Raw genomic sequence first — 12,647 nt, 5'->3', positions numbered from 1 at the left:
CAGTAAAAACAACCAAACAAATACGCCAATTTTGAGCCGAACTACGAAACTCTGACTTCCCTATTGCACGTATGGGGATACGTAGGCACAAAGGCCCAAATCCTTGGCGAGCACACTAACTTAAAACTTATTTTCTCTCCCATCTCATCTCTCATCTCACTCCCGATAGCAAGCAACTTACAGATAAATAAACATCCATACGCATTTGATACGAGCAAGTGGTTCCCATGGAGTACCATGGATGTGAGGGGTGCTAATACCTTCCCCTTGCATAACCGACTTCCAAATCCTCTCTTGGTTGCGAGACCGTTTCTCTCATTTGGGGTTTTATCGCTATTTTCCCTTTCCTTTGGAATAAATAAAATCCGGTGGCGACTCTGTATTTTTCGTGGCGCTTCAGCTGGCGACTCTGCTGGGGACAATATGGAGTTCCCATAAGCGAGTCAAGCCTAGCTTGCATGTATCCTTTTCCTTGGATGTTTACCTTTGTTATTACTTGCTTTATTTATTCATTCCTATTATATATTATTGTCATATATTATCCTGCTTTGATCTTGTGGGATAGGTAGTATAGAGCGAGAAACCCAATACACAGGCTTAGAGAGTTCACCTAAGATAGAAGGGCTATTCGTATTGACCCGTCGGACATAGTTGTCTTGAAGGGGAGGTACGAAGACCCCGCTTGGAGTAGATTCTTTTTGGAGTTTGGTTGGCACGTGAGTCACTTTCGCGTTGACGACCATTCTTCCGAAGAGGGTCCATGACTCCGAGGACCTTTAGACAAGCCTTGGCTTTTGAAGTTGAAGGAAACTTCACTTAGAGGAGGTCATCCCGAAAGTGTTGTTGGCCCATAAGTATTTTGTGTCGACGACGACACTTTCGCCTCATGACCCATGAATCTAAGCATCTTCAGAAGTCTTAGTACTCACCTCGTGAGGGTATATGGGTTTCTTGCAGGGAAACTTAACCTCCAACACACCTTGAATCTACAGTGATCATGTCCTCTTGTAGCATATGCATTCATAACATATTGCATTGTGCATACATACATCGGGTCTTATTCTCGGAGAACCCTAAAGGTTTGTGATTGTGCAGTGAACATTCCAAGATGGGCTCAGAAAGAAGGAATACCCTCCCACTCAAGTTCAAGCTTCCTAGAATGGACACCCTGATAACTCTCCGCAACAAGGTGACTCCTTGCAAGAAGAACAACTTCATCTGCAGATATGGGCGGATCCTCGATCTCATTACTACTCCGATAGAAGTATCAGCTTTGGTGGCTTTGTCCCAGTATTATGATCCACCTCTCAGATGTTTCACGTTCCAAGACTTCCAGCTGGCTCCAACTATTGAAGAGTATGAGAGACTCCTAGGTTGGTACGTGAAGGACCACCCTCCATTCACTAAGTTGGGCGAACCATTGATGCCTGAATCAGTCGCTGAAGCACTTCATCTACCTATTGAAGAGGTCTCCCTTGGTCTGGGACCAAGGGGGTTTGCTAGAAAGTTCTTGGAAGAAAAGGCGTGGGCCTTGGAAAAAGAGGGGAAATGGCTTCTTTTCAGTGCCATCCTTGCTCTACTGATTTATGGAGTCATCCTGTTCCCAAATGACGACGACTACATAAACCGCTCCATCATCAGTGTGTTTGTGTCTGGGAATCCTGTCCCTGCATTGGTGTCTGATGTGTACTACTGCTTGCACACTAGGCATGAGAAGAGAAAGGGCGTCGTTTTGAGCTGTGCTTCCTTGTTGTATGGTTGGCTCATGTCTGATATGCCTCAAAAGGGGCCTTGGGTGGACTTCCTGAAAGATTTGAGGTGGTCCCAGAAGTTTGCTTCTCTCACCGCCGAAGCTTTGGTGTGGTACCTTCCTGCCTCTGACGTAGAGCAAGTGATCATGAGCTGTGGAGACTTCCCGAACGTGCCACTCATGGGTCCACGAGGTTGCATCAATTACAACCCTTCGTTGGCCCTGAGGCAATTGGGATACCCAATGGAGAATGAACCGAGAGTTAAACTACTAAAGGACTTCATCTTGCCTGATGTGGGAACAGAGAACCCAACTCTGTTGCAGAGGGTTAAGAGAGCTTGGACCCAGATTCATCGCAAAGGCAAAGAGCTAGGCAAGCGTGATTGCCGAGCTAAAGAGCCGTACCGCCAATGGGTGGTGCAAAGGGCTAAGGAAGTCAAGATGACATACAGTGTGGATGTCTCGGTTCCTCCTCCAGAACCAGAACCAGTGCATGCTTCTAAGGAAGAAGTGGACGCATTGAAAGCAACTATCGCACAGTTGACCAAAGAAAATGAGGACTTGCGATCGAAGCTCCATGCATTGGATAGAGACCATGCTAGGCTGAAAAGGAAGAGTGAGGAGGACCTTGAGCTTTTGGAAGAAAGCAGAAAGAAGGCTAAAATTGAGGAAGATCTTAAAGAGAAGTACCAAGAGGGTTTGGCTCAAGCGGATATGGGGTTGAGTTCTCTCTGTAAACAGCTGAAACAGACAGAGAAAGAACGAGGGGACAACCACCATTGGTTCGAGTTGGCTGTCAAGGAGAAGAAAGCATTAAGAGATGTGACTGACATGGAGATTTAGGATCTCAAGCTGGCTCTCCGCGAGGCCAAGGCCAAGATAGAGGTGGAACGTCGCCTCAAAGAGGAGGCAATAAGGGTTTCCTATGTTACCCCTCAAATATGGAATGAGAAGTGCCACCAGATTGAGATTTCCATTGCAACTATCGAACACTGGAAAGGCCGGTTTTCTGATTTGAAGAATGAGAGTTTGGGTTGGCTCAAGGAGAAGACTAAGATGAATAGCCTTCTTGACACCTATGTCGGGTCCATTAACCTACTGCAACCTGCATCCGCTCTATACCGAGCCAAGTATGATTGCTTGGCAAGGTTCTGCAATGAACTGACCCAAGAAGTTCCTTGGAGGCTAGATGACGCCCTAGAGGACGCTGATGAGAAGACCAATCCCCACTCCATACTCCGATTCCTCTACCTTTGTGACCGAATAATGAAAAGGTTCAAAGTTGAGTTGAAGGAGATGAAGGAGTGAAAAGCAAAACGCACCATTTGAGCATAGATCCATGTTTCCTTTTCCATGTTTTGAATTACTTTACTTGATACCTTTGTAATTGTAATCTCAAATTCATGAATAAAATTGCTTGATTTGAGTGAAGTCGGTGTTCCAACTTTTTATTCTATAATGCTTTACTGTCACACCATGAATCGTATAAGGGTTCCCCGAGAATATAAAAAATGAACATGCATTATGCATCAATCATTTACCCATGCATTTCATAATACACCCAATTGGTCTCACCATTATTTTGGCTTTTCATTCAGTATCTCTCGTCGTCAAGCTGACTTCCCACTTCTACAACACCCAAGCTAAGCAAAAGATAGCTATGGAAAGGATTGAGCAAAACCAGACTGCCATGCAGGAGGAGATGGCTCAAGTGAGAGCCCAACTGGGGCAACTCATGGACATCATGCAGAACGTCATCCATCGACAAGAAGAGAATCGCCAGGCTAACCCAGGGGCCAATGTCAACATGAATGCTGCTAATCCCATCATAGGGAATGGGATCCCGGTCATCAATCAGGCCCATGTGGAAGGAATGCCTAACAATCCAAATGATGCCCACACTTATCATGTCCCTATCCAGGGGGGTTCCCAAGCTGGTACAGAAGACCGTGATGGAGACTTCTTCATGCCTAGGAATGAGTCAGTGTATGAACCTTTCGGGCCACCATAAAATGAACTTGAAAGGAAGCTCAAGATGATGGATGAAAGAGTTCGAGCCATTGAGGGCCCTAACACCTTCGGGCTGGAGGCTGCTGATATGCGCTTAGTCCCAGGGATCAAGATCCCAACTAAGTTCAAGGTACCTGCCTTCGAGAAATATCAGGGAAACACTTGCCCCAAGACCCATGTCAGGTCTTATTGCAGGAAAATGGCTGCGTATTCGGGCGATGAAAAATTGCTGATACATTTCTTTCAAGACAGTCTCAGCGGAGCATCCCTCGAATGGTACATGCAGCTTGAACGCTCGCATGTACGTTCTTGGAGAGAGTTAGCTGAAGCTTTCTTGAAGCACTACCAGTATAACACTGACATGGCGCCAAATAGGACGCAACTCCAGAGCTTGACTCAGAAATCCGAAGAATCCTTCAAGGAATACGCACAGCGCTGGAGGGACCTAGCTGCTAGGGTCCAACCACCTATGCTTGAGAATGAGCTGGTTGATATGTTCATGGGAACACTTCAAGGCCCATATTATGAGAGGCTGGTAGGGAGTACATCGGCTGGGTTCTCTGATCTGGTCGTTGCTGGCAAAAGAATTGAAAGTGGTGTAAAGGCCGGAAAGATCCCGAACCCCGCTAATGCTGCCAATGGGGCGAAGAAACCTTACAGTGGTTTTCCCAAGAAAAAAGAGGGAGAGACCAACGCCGCATCAACATCCAAGGGGAAGGGTAAGGCTTACCGAACCCCGTATTATCAGGTCGCAGAAGTGACCCCCAACCACTATCAACCACCCACATACGCTATTCCTGCCGCTCCACAGTAAGTCCCAGGCCAGCCGCCTGCTCAGTACCAGCAGCCGTACGCTCCCAGGCCGAACAATTATCAACAATACCCACCTGGCCAACAACGTCCCAGAAGACAAGAGAGGAGACTCGATCCTCTTCCTATGAGCTGCAGTCAACTACTAAACCATATGTTGAACTGTTCTCTTATTAAGCTTAGGAAAGCCAAGCCCCCACCGTCCCCACTCCCACCGGGCTACGATGCAAACGCACGATGCGAGTTCCATACTGGGGCACCCATCCATACTCTTGATAACTGTAAAGCGTTCAGGTATAAAGTGCAAGATTTCCTCGACTCAAAGGCCATATCGTTCGCAGCAAGGCCCAATGTCAACAACAATCTGATGCCTCCTCACGCCGGATATCCCGTGAACATGATCCAAGGGTCCGCTGTGGTCGACCGTATCTCAAAGGTCGACATGATAAAGACTCCGTTACTGGAAGTGAAGAAATAGTTGCTCCTAAGGAACGTGTTCCCTGGATGCACGGATGACTGTGTGCGTTGTGGGGATACCCCACAAGGTTGTGAAGAGCTTAGAGTAGGTGTTCAAATGCTGATAGATCAGGGTATCTTCCTAGTAGAACATTCCTCAGTAGCCATCGAGGTGTCTACTCTGGAGATACCTTACTATCTGGTACATATACCTGTTGAGAATGCTCCCGCGACGCCCTTGGTAATCGATGTACCGGCTTCGTTCCCGTACGAAAGCACCAAGGTCGTCCCCTGGAAATATAACTCCACAGCCTATCTGCATGGGCGAAGACTCGAAGAGAGGACTGCCAAAGCTCGAAAGACTTTGGTAATCCATGTACCCTCTGAAGTTCCCGAGCCTTCCGAGGTACAGAAATCAGTGGAAGTGCAAGAGTCAGTAGTGAACATTACAAGCACTAGCGGCATGACCCGAAGCGGCCGCATATTCGCTGCACCACCATCCCCACCAGAAAAAGAGAATCTTGGAACTAACGCCAAGAGCAAGGGTAAGCAACTTGCCGGCCCGGAGCAGGAACAAACCCAAACTCAAGGAAAAGTTATGCCGGATGATGTGGAAGAGTTCCTCCGCATCATAAAGAAGAGCGACTATAAAGTGGTTGATCAGCTCAACCAAACACCGTCCAAGATCTCTATATTGTCACTACTACTGTGTTCCGAGGCCCATCGAGATGCTCTACTCAAGTTTCTCAGCGCCGCCCATGTGCCCCAAGAAATCACCGTCAACCAATTTGAAGGGGTAGTGGCTAATATAGCTTCGAAAGGATGCCTAGGCTTTTGCGATGATGAGTTGCCTCCCGAGGGCAAAAATCATAACAAAGCCTTATATATATATCCATAGAGTGCGCTGACACGATAATGTCCAGGGTGCTGGTGGACACAGGGTCTTCCTTAAATGTGCTTCCGAAGATTTCCCTCACCAAGCTGACAATAAAGGGCCTACTAATGAAACCTAGTGCATTGATAGTGTGAGCGTTCGATGGTTCACGTCGATCAGTCATCGGAGAAGTGGACCTTCCCATCAAGATTGGGCCGTACACCTTCTTCGTGACCTTCTATGTGATGGATATCCATCCAGCATATAGCTGCCTCTTGGACCGCCCATGGATCCACGCTGCAGAGGCAGTAACCTCTACCCTCCATCAAAAACTGAAGTTTATCATCAGTGACAAGTTGGTCACCATCGATGGGAAGAAGACATTTTGGTCAGCCAACCATCCTCCTTCCGGTATGTTGAAGTGGATGGGGAGATTCATGAAACACCCTTTCAGGCATTCGAGATCGCCAATGTGTTGATGAATCCCCTCAACAGAAGAGCATCCAGAAAATCTGAGCTCCCAATGTCGTCCCTAAAGGATGCTCAGACAATAATAAAAGTAGGCCATCCAGAGGGATGGGGGAGAATCTTGGAGCTGCCTGTCAACAAAAATAGGTTTGGCTTAGGGTACCACCCAGAACAGACGACCCGGTAAAATACACCCATAGGGGGCGACGAGATGGCCCTCTCTATTCCGGGAAACTTCATAAGCGTTGGGCATCTCTTCCAGGAACAGGTCACCATGGTGGGGGAAGACCTTAATACCTCAGAAGCCGATTGCTTCGTGCTCAAGAAAACCGCGGGACAACAGCTCCACAATTGGATAGAAGTGGACCTACCTGAAGTCACTTTCTGTCAAACGTAATTTTCTATTTTTCATTTCGGATCCCTATGCCCGTGCCCAAGGCATAGGAGAACCTGTAGGGCCCCCGTTGTTTTCATCATTGTTTTAAATGAAATAAAATGAGTGTTTCGCATACAATTTCGCTCTCTGTCTTTCTTTTGTCATTTTTTTCAAAAAAATAGGTTTTTTCTAAAATAAAGCATGAATCACTCATGCAGATCCGACTCGGATTCCATTGACAACAAAAATGCTATGGCTGATTATAATTTCGAGAGTCTGATCTACCAAGCCGAGGAAGATTGTGACAAAGATTGTGAACTCCTAGAGGAGCTAGCCAGGCTACTACAGCAGGAGTCCAAATTGATTCAACCGCATCAAGAGTCATTGGAGATTGTCAATCTTGGAACCAAAGACTGCAAGAAGGAAATCAGGATTGGCGCCGACCTACATGCCGAGGTCAAAAAGAGGCTGATTGAGTTATTGCACGAATATGTCGATGTGTTTGCTTGGTCATATCAAGATATGCCTGGGTTAGACACAGACATTGTGATGCACCGTTTGCCGCTTAAACAGGACTGTCCTCCAGTGAAGCAGAAACTGAGAAGAACTCGACCTGATATGGCTATCAAGATCAAGGAAGAGGTTCAAAAACAGTTGGATGCAGGTTTTCTAGCAGTTGCGAATTACCCCCAGTGGGTTGCCAATATCGTGCCTGTACCTAAAAAGGATGGCAAGGTACGCATGTGCGTGGATTACAGAGACCTGAACAGGGCTAGTCCAAAGGATGACTTCCCACTGCCACATATTGACGTGTTAGTGGACAATACCGCATAATTCTCTGTATTCTCCTTCATGGACGGCTTCTCGGGATATAACCAAATCAAAATGGATCCAGAAGACAGGGAGAAGACAACGTTTATCACCCCGTGGGGGACCTTCTGCTACAAAGTCATGTCGTTCGGCCTGAAGAACGTTGGGGCAACATATCAAAGAGCTATGGTCACTCTCTTTCATGATATGATCCACAAAGAGATTGAAGTCTACGTAGATGATATGATCGCTAAGTCCCAAACAGAAGAGGAACACCTCACCCACCTGTACAAGCTGTTTGAGAGGCTGAGGAAGTTCCGATTGAGACTTAATCCAAACAAATGCACGTTCGGAGTAAGATCTGGCAAGTTGCTAGGTTTTATCGTGAGCCAACGTGGCATTGAGGTGGATCCCAACAAAGTTAAAGCCATACAAGTTATGCCCGTACCGAGAACAGAAAAAGAAGTTTGTAGGTTTTTAGGACGGTTGAACTATATAGCCAGGTTCATATCGCACCTGACTGCCACATGCGAACCGATCTTCAAGCTCTTGCGGAAGGACCAAGCCGTCAAGTGGAACGAGAACTGCCAAAGAGCCTTTGAGAGGATAAAGCAGTATCTCCAGGAGCCACCCATCTTGATACCATTGGTACCGGGAAGACCACTTATCATGTACTTGACAGTTCTAGAGGACTCTATGGGCTGCGTGTTGGGTCAAAACGACGAAACAGGTAAAAAGGAACATGCCATCTACTACCTTAGCAAGAAGTTCACTGATTGCGAATCGAGGTATTCACTGCTAGAAAAAACTTGTTGCGCCCTCGCCTGGGCCGTCAAACGATTAAGGCAGTACATGGTGACACACACCACTCTACTAATCTCCAAAATGGACCCAATTAAGTACATCTTTGAGAAACCTGCTCTGGTCGGGAGGGTTGCCCGTTGGCAGATGGCCTTGACGGAGTACGACATTCAACATGTCACCCAAAAAGCCATCAAAGGAAGTGTTTTGTCTGATTACTTGGCCCACCAGTCGGTGGAAGACTACCAGAAGCAGTTGAAGACGGCTTTCGATAAGAAAGTACGTCCCAGGAATATCCAGATTGGTGACCTGGTACTCAAAAAGATCCTGCTTATCCACACAGACCCTCGGGGAAAGTGGACACCTAATTACGAAGGACCATATGTCATGAGAAAGGTTTTCTCAGGCAGAGCCCTGATCCTCTCGACTATGGATGGGGTCGATCTGGCATCACCCATAAATGCGGACGCAGTCAAAAAATATTATGCCTGATATATGACCCGCTAAGTTGGTTACCCCGAGGGGCAACTTAGGCAAAAATGGGCATCCCGCTGGACCGCAAAAAGGAAAAGGTCCAGGAAAAAATTAGGGATATAAAACAAAAGAATTGAAAACCCGCTAAGTTGATCCTCTCCCAAAGGGACAACTTAGGCAAAAAAAAAGGTATTCCGCTAGGTCGAAAACCCAAAAGGGCGGTCTAGGCAAAAGTTAGGGATTGATAGGCAAGACTGCAGATTGTTCAGGGTCCGTGGATATGTCCTCCTAAGCAATGGAAACCCGAACGGAGGGATCAATCCAGTCATTATCGACTGGGGCAAAGTGTGAAGATTCAGAAAGTATAACGGCTATAGCATGATTGGACCTTAATGGAAATCCGGGATTTTCCTATTGCCAATTTGTTTTCATGCAATTACCTCATTTAGGAGTTGCTTCCTTATTGTAAACGCCCATTTACGGGCCCGTTTTCAATCAATAAAATCTTCATTCAGAATCTCCTCGTTTTTTTTCTTTTTGCTTGTGTGCGAAATATAACTGTTATTTCTATATAAACAACGCATTGAAAATTTTGGGGATAACAACAGTAACGCTGAAATGAAAATTCGATTTTTACATTGATCACAGAGTGTCTAAAGGTAACCATGATGCCCATTTTTGTTGCATACATCACACGAAGATATAAGATTGCCCTCAGACCTGTGAGAATATGACCAAGGAGATTTGTCATTCGCCTTGGTAGTCCCCCTGTGTGTTTACGCGCCAGTCTGGGTATCAGAGGGTTCACGGCAGGCCCCTTCTTCCAACAGCAGTGGGAGGGTGAGAAGGCGGGAAGTCATGCGAGATGCAATTCACACCCCATAAATCAGAGGCCTTGTAACCCGAGCAGATGTGTCGCTATTCAGAGCACACCACGCCCAAACTTGGGGCATTCGGGGACCCTCATACCATTGTATAAGCCTGTCATGCATAACTCATATCATCTCATGTATATCATTTGATATAATCATGAAGCTCTCTAAATGAGAAAGAAACAAGTCCAAAACTCTCTTGGCACTACTCAATGGCCCATTTCCGTTGACACTTTCCTGGAATCCAACCTAGTGGATAAACCCTCTTGCAATACCCTGCAGCGTTCGGTCCCAATTGGGAGAACCGTTTGTAAGTCCAGTTCCATTGGCCAAACCATATCCCAGCCGTATCAAATATATACAATCTCAGACCTTCCTGTGTGTCTTTGCAAGTTGAATATGTTGACCAAGCCTTCCATTCACTTTAGAATGAGTCATATGGCTATAACTTGTTTCTTCCCTTTCCGATAAGGTTAACTTCGGAAAACCATTCTGCCTTTCTTCTCTTCCTGATAAGGTTAACTTCAGGACCCCTTCTTCCCTTCCGATAAGGTTAACTTCGGAAACTTTCTTCTCTTCCTGATAAGGTTAACTTCAGGACCCCTTCTTCCCTTCCGATAAGGTTAACTTCGAAAACTTTCTTCTCTGCCTGATAAGGTTAACTTCAGGGCCTATTTCTTCTCTTACTGATAAGGTTAACTTCAGGATACTACCCGATAAGGTTAACTTCGGGGGCCGTTTCTCTTCTCTTCCTGATAAGGTTAACTTCAGGATACCTATCTTCTCTTTCCGATAAGGTTAAATTCGGAATCCCATATTTGTTTCTTCCCTCCCTGATAAGGTTAACTTCGGGCCCCGTTTTTTCTCTTTCCGATAAGGTTAACTTCGGAAGCCTGTTTCTATCTCTTCTCTTCCTGATAAGGTCAACTTCAGGATCCATTTCTTCTCTTCCTGATAATATTAACTTCAGGACATCTTTCTTCTTTTTCCAATAAGGTTAAATTCGAAAACTCGTATTCATTTCTTTTCTTCCTGATAAGGTTAACTTCAGAGTCCATATTTCTCCTTCCTGATAAGGTTAACTTCAGGGTCTATGTTTTCCTCTTCCTGATAAGGTAAACTTCAGGGTTCTTTTTTCCTCTTCCTGATAAGGTCAACTTCAGGATACCTTCCCTCTTTTCCGATAAGGTTAACTTCGGAACCCCCCTTTTTCCATGTCTTCTCTTTCCGATAAGGTTAAATTCGGGGCCCCCCTATGTCCTTCTCCAGTTCCAATAAGGTTAACTTTGGAATGTTTCCCCAGCGATGTCGTCATTTCTTCTCTTCCTGATAAGGTTAACTTCAGGACCATTTTCTTCCCTCTCCGATAAGGTTAACTTCGGAAACTTCTCTTCTCCCCCAATAATGTTAACTTCGGGATCCATTTCTTCTCTTCCTGATAAGGTTAACTTCAGGATCCACTCCTTCTCTTTCCGATAAGGTTAACTTCGGAAATCCGTATCCCCATTCTTCTCTCCCTGATAAGGTTAACTTCATAATCCACTTCTTCTCTTTCCAATAAGGTTAACTTCGGAATCCCATATTTGTTTCTTCTCTCTCTGATAAGGTTAACTTCAGGATCCATCTCTTCTCTTCCCGATGGGGTTAACTTCGGGATCTGTTTCTTGTCTTCCTGATAAGGTTAACTTCAGGATACTTCTCTTCTCTTCCTGATAAGGTTAACTTCAGGATACTTCCCTTCTCTCCTCGATAAGGTTAACTTCAGGATACTTCTCTTCTCTTCCTGATAAGGTTAACTTCAGGATACTTCCCTTCTCTCCTCGATAAGGTTAACTTTGGGATCCATTTCTTCTCTTTCCGATAAGGTTAACTTCGGAGCCCCTCCCTTTACCCCTTTCTCCTCTCTCCGATAAGGTCAACTTCGGAACTCATCCTTCAGTAAAGACGAATTGTGTTTGGTCTCCTTCCCTTTCTTTCTTCCCAGTCATAAACAAAAAAATAAAGTCCAGGTTCCACTTGGTAAACCATGTTTCAAAAAAATCTTTCACCCATTTCCCCCCGACGGAAAAATATTCTCAGTGCTTGCTAGAGAGTTTCGGAAAAGAAAAATGAAAAGCTTGCTCATAAAAAAAAACAAAAAAAAAACAGAGAGCCTGTTGAGAAAGAAGAATCAATCATATTGCATCAGCATCATGCGCATGTCGTGCATCCCCAACCTTCCATAAATATCCTTCGACCAGATAACATTTCAATCCCCAGCAGCTGCCTGCACAAAAGCTAGTTTGTTCACCCTATATCTCAGTGAAGAATTTCTTTGTGACCTATCTTCACATTTCATTTGTTCCCGGTGGACAAATTTTTCGATATTCTAGTATTTAATCCTCTCCTACCTTGAATGTTCGGAAGCTGTTACTATCCATACATTCAGGTTTGAGAAGATTAAATAGGGGTAGCTGTCATACCCCAAAATTCACCCTATCTTTCACAAAGTTCATCTAGGTCACTAACCCCAGTCATATGCAGGTCTTCACATCATTCATATCATCTGCATAATCATGGTCCAATACAAGAGGACAAGTATCTTGGATTCCTAGCTTTTGCGCTTGCATTTAGTGGAAGCTAAGGTTTCTCTACAACTAAAGGTGGCCCAATCAATCAAACCATAAGTGGAGGCAGCTCTTGAAGCTTGTGTTTTGTGCCCAACATTTACGATTCAACTTTGTCCTCTCGATGAAGCAAAACCCTAATCTCGGGATCCTCATTTGATCACGGTGTCCCTGATCGCGACTTTATGAGTCGATTGGGGTACTAACTGCAAGTGCACAGTTCTATCGCGTAGTTTTAAAAGATATCGATCCCACAGGGACTTATGAATCGATATACCGTTTTCTAAGGTTACTTCGTAAAGCTAAGGCGGATGATACTTTGGTTGTTTGGGGGAAAGGT

The 12,647-nt window shown here is 45.4% G+C and overlaps 2 protein-coding genes across 2 annotated transcripts; both read left to right on the top strand.

Moving 5' to 3' along the window:
- The first annotated feature begins 1,108 nt into the window (after positions 1–1,108).
- Positions 1,109–2,593, top strand: LOC127136942 (uncharacterized). The gene has a single exon (XM_051063452.1). The coding sequence runs from the start codon at positions 1,109–1,111 to the stop codon at positions 2,591–2,593; it is 1,485 nt and encodes a 494-aa protein (XP_050919409.1).
- A 1,195-nt stretch (positions 2,594–3,788) lies between these two features.
- Positions 3,789–4,574, top strand: LOC127136941 (uncharacterized). The gene has a single exon (XM_051063451.1). The coding sequence runs from the start codon at positions 3,789–3,791 to the stop codon at positions 4,572–4,574; it is 786 nt and encodes a 261-aa protein (XP_050919408.1).
- The last annotated feature ends 8,073 nt before the right edge of the window (positions 4,575–12,647 follow it).

Source organism: Lathyrus oleraceus, chromosome 4, assembly GCF_024323335.1.
Source record: "Lathyrus oleraceus cultivar Zhongwan6 chromosome 4, CAAS_Psat_ZW6_1.0, whole genome shotgun sequence".
NCBI lineage: Eukaryota > Viridiplantae > Streptophyta > Magnoliopsida > Fabales > Fabaceae > Lathyrus > Lathyrus oleraceus.
Note: the sequence above shows the minus strand (reverse complement) of the source record. Positions and strands in the feature narration are given on the sequence as shown.

Coding starts and splice junctions, on each gene's coding strand:
- LOC127136941 (XM_051063451.1), top strand. CDS start 3,789: ATGGATGAAAGAGTTCGAGCCATTGAGGGCCCTAACACCTTCGGGCTG.
- LOC127136942 (XM_051063452.1), top strand. CDS start 1,109: ATGGGCTCAGAAAGAAGGAATACCCTCCCACTCAAGTTCAAGCTTCCT.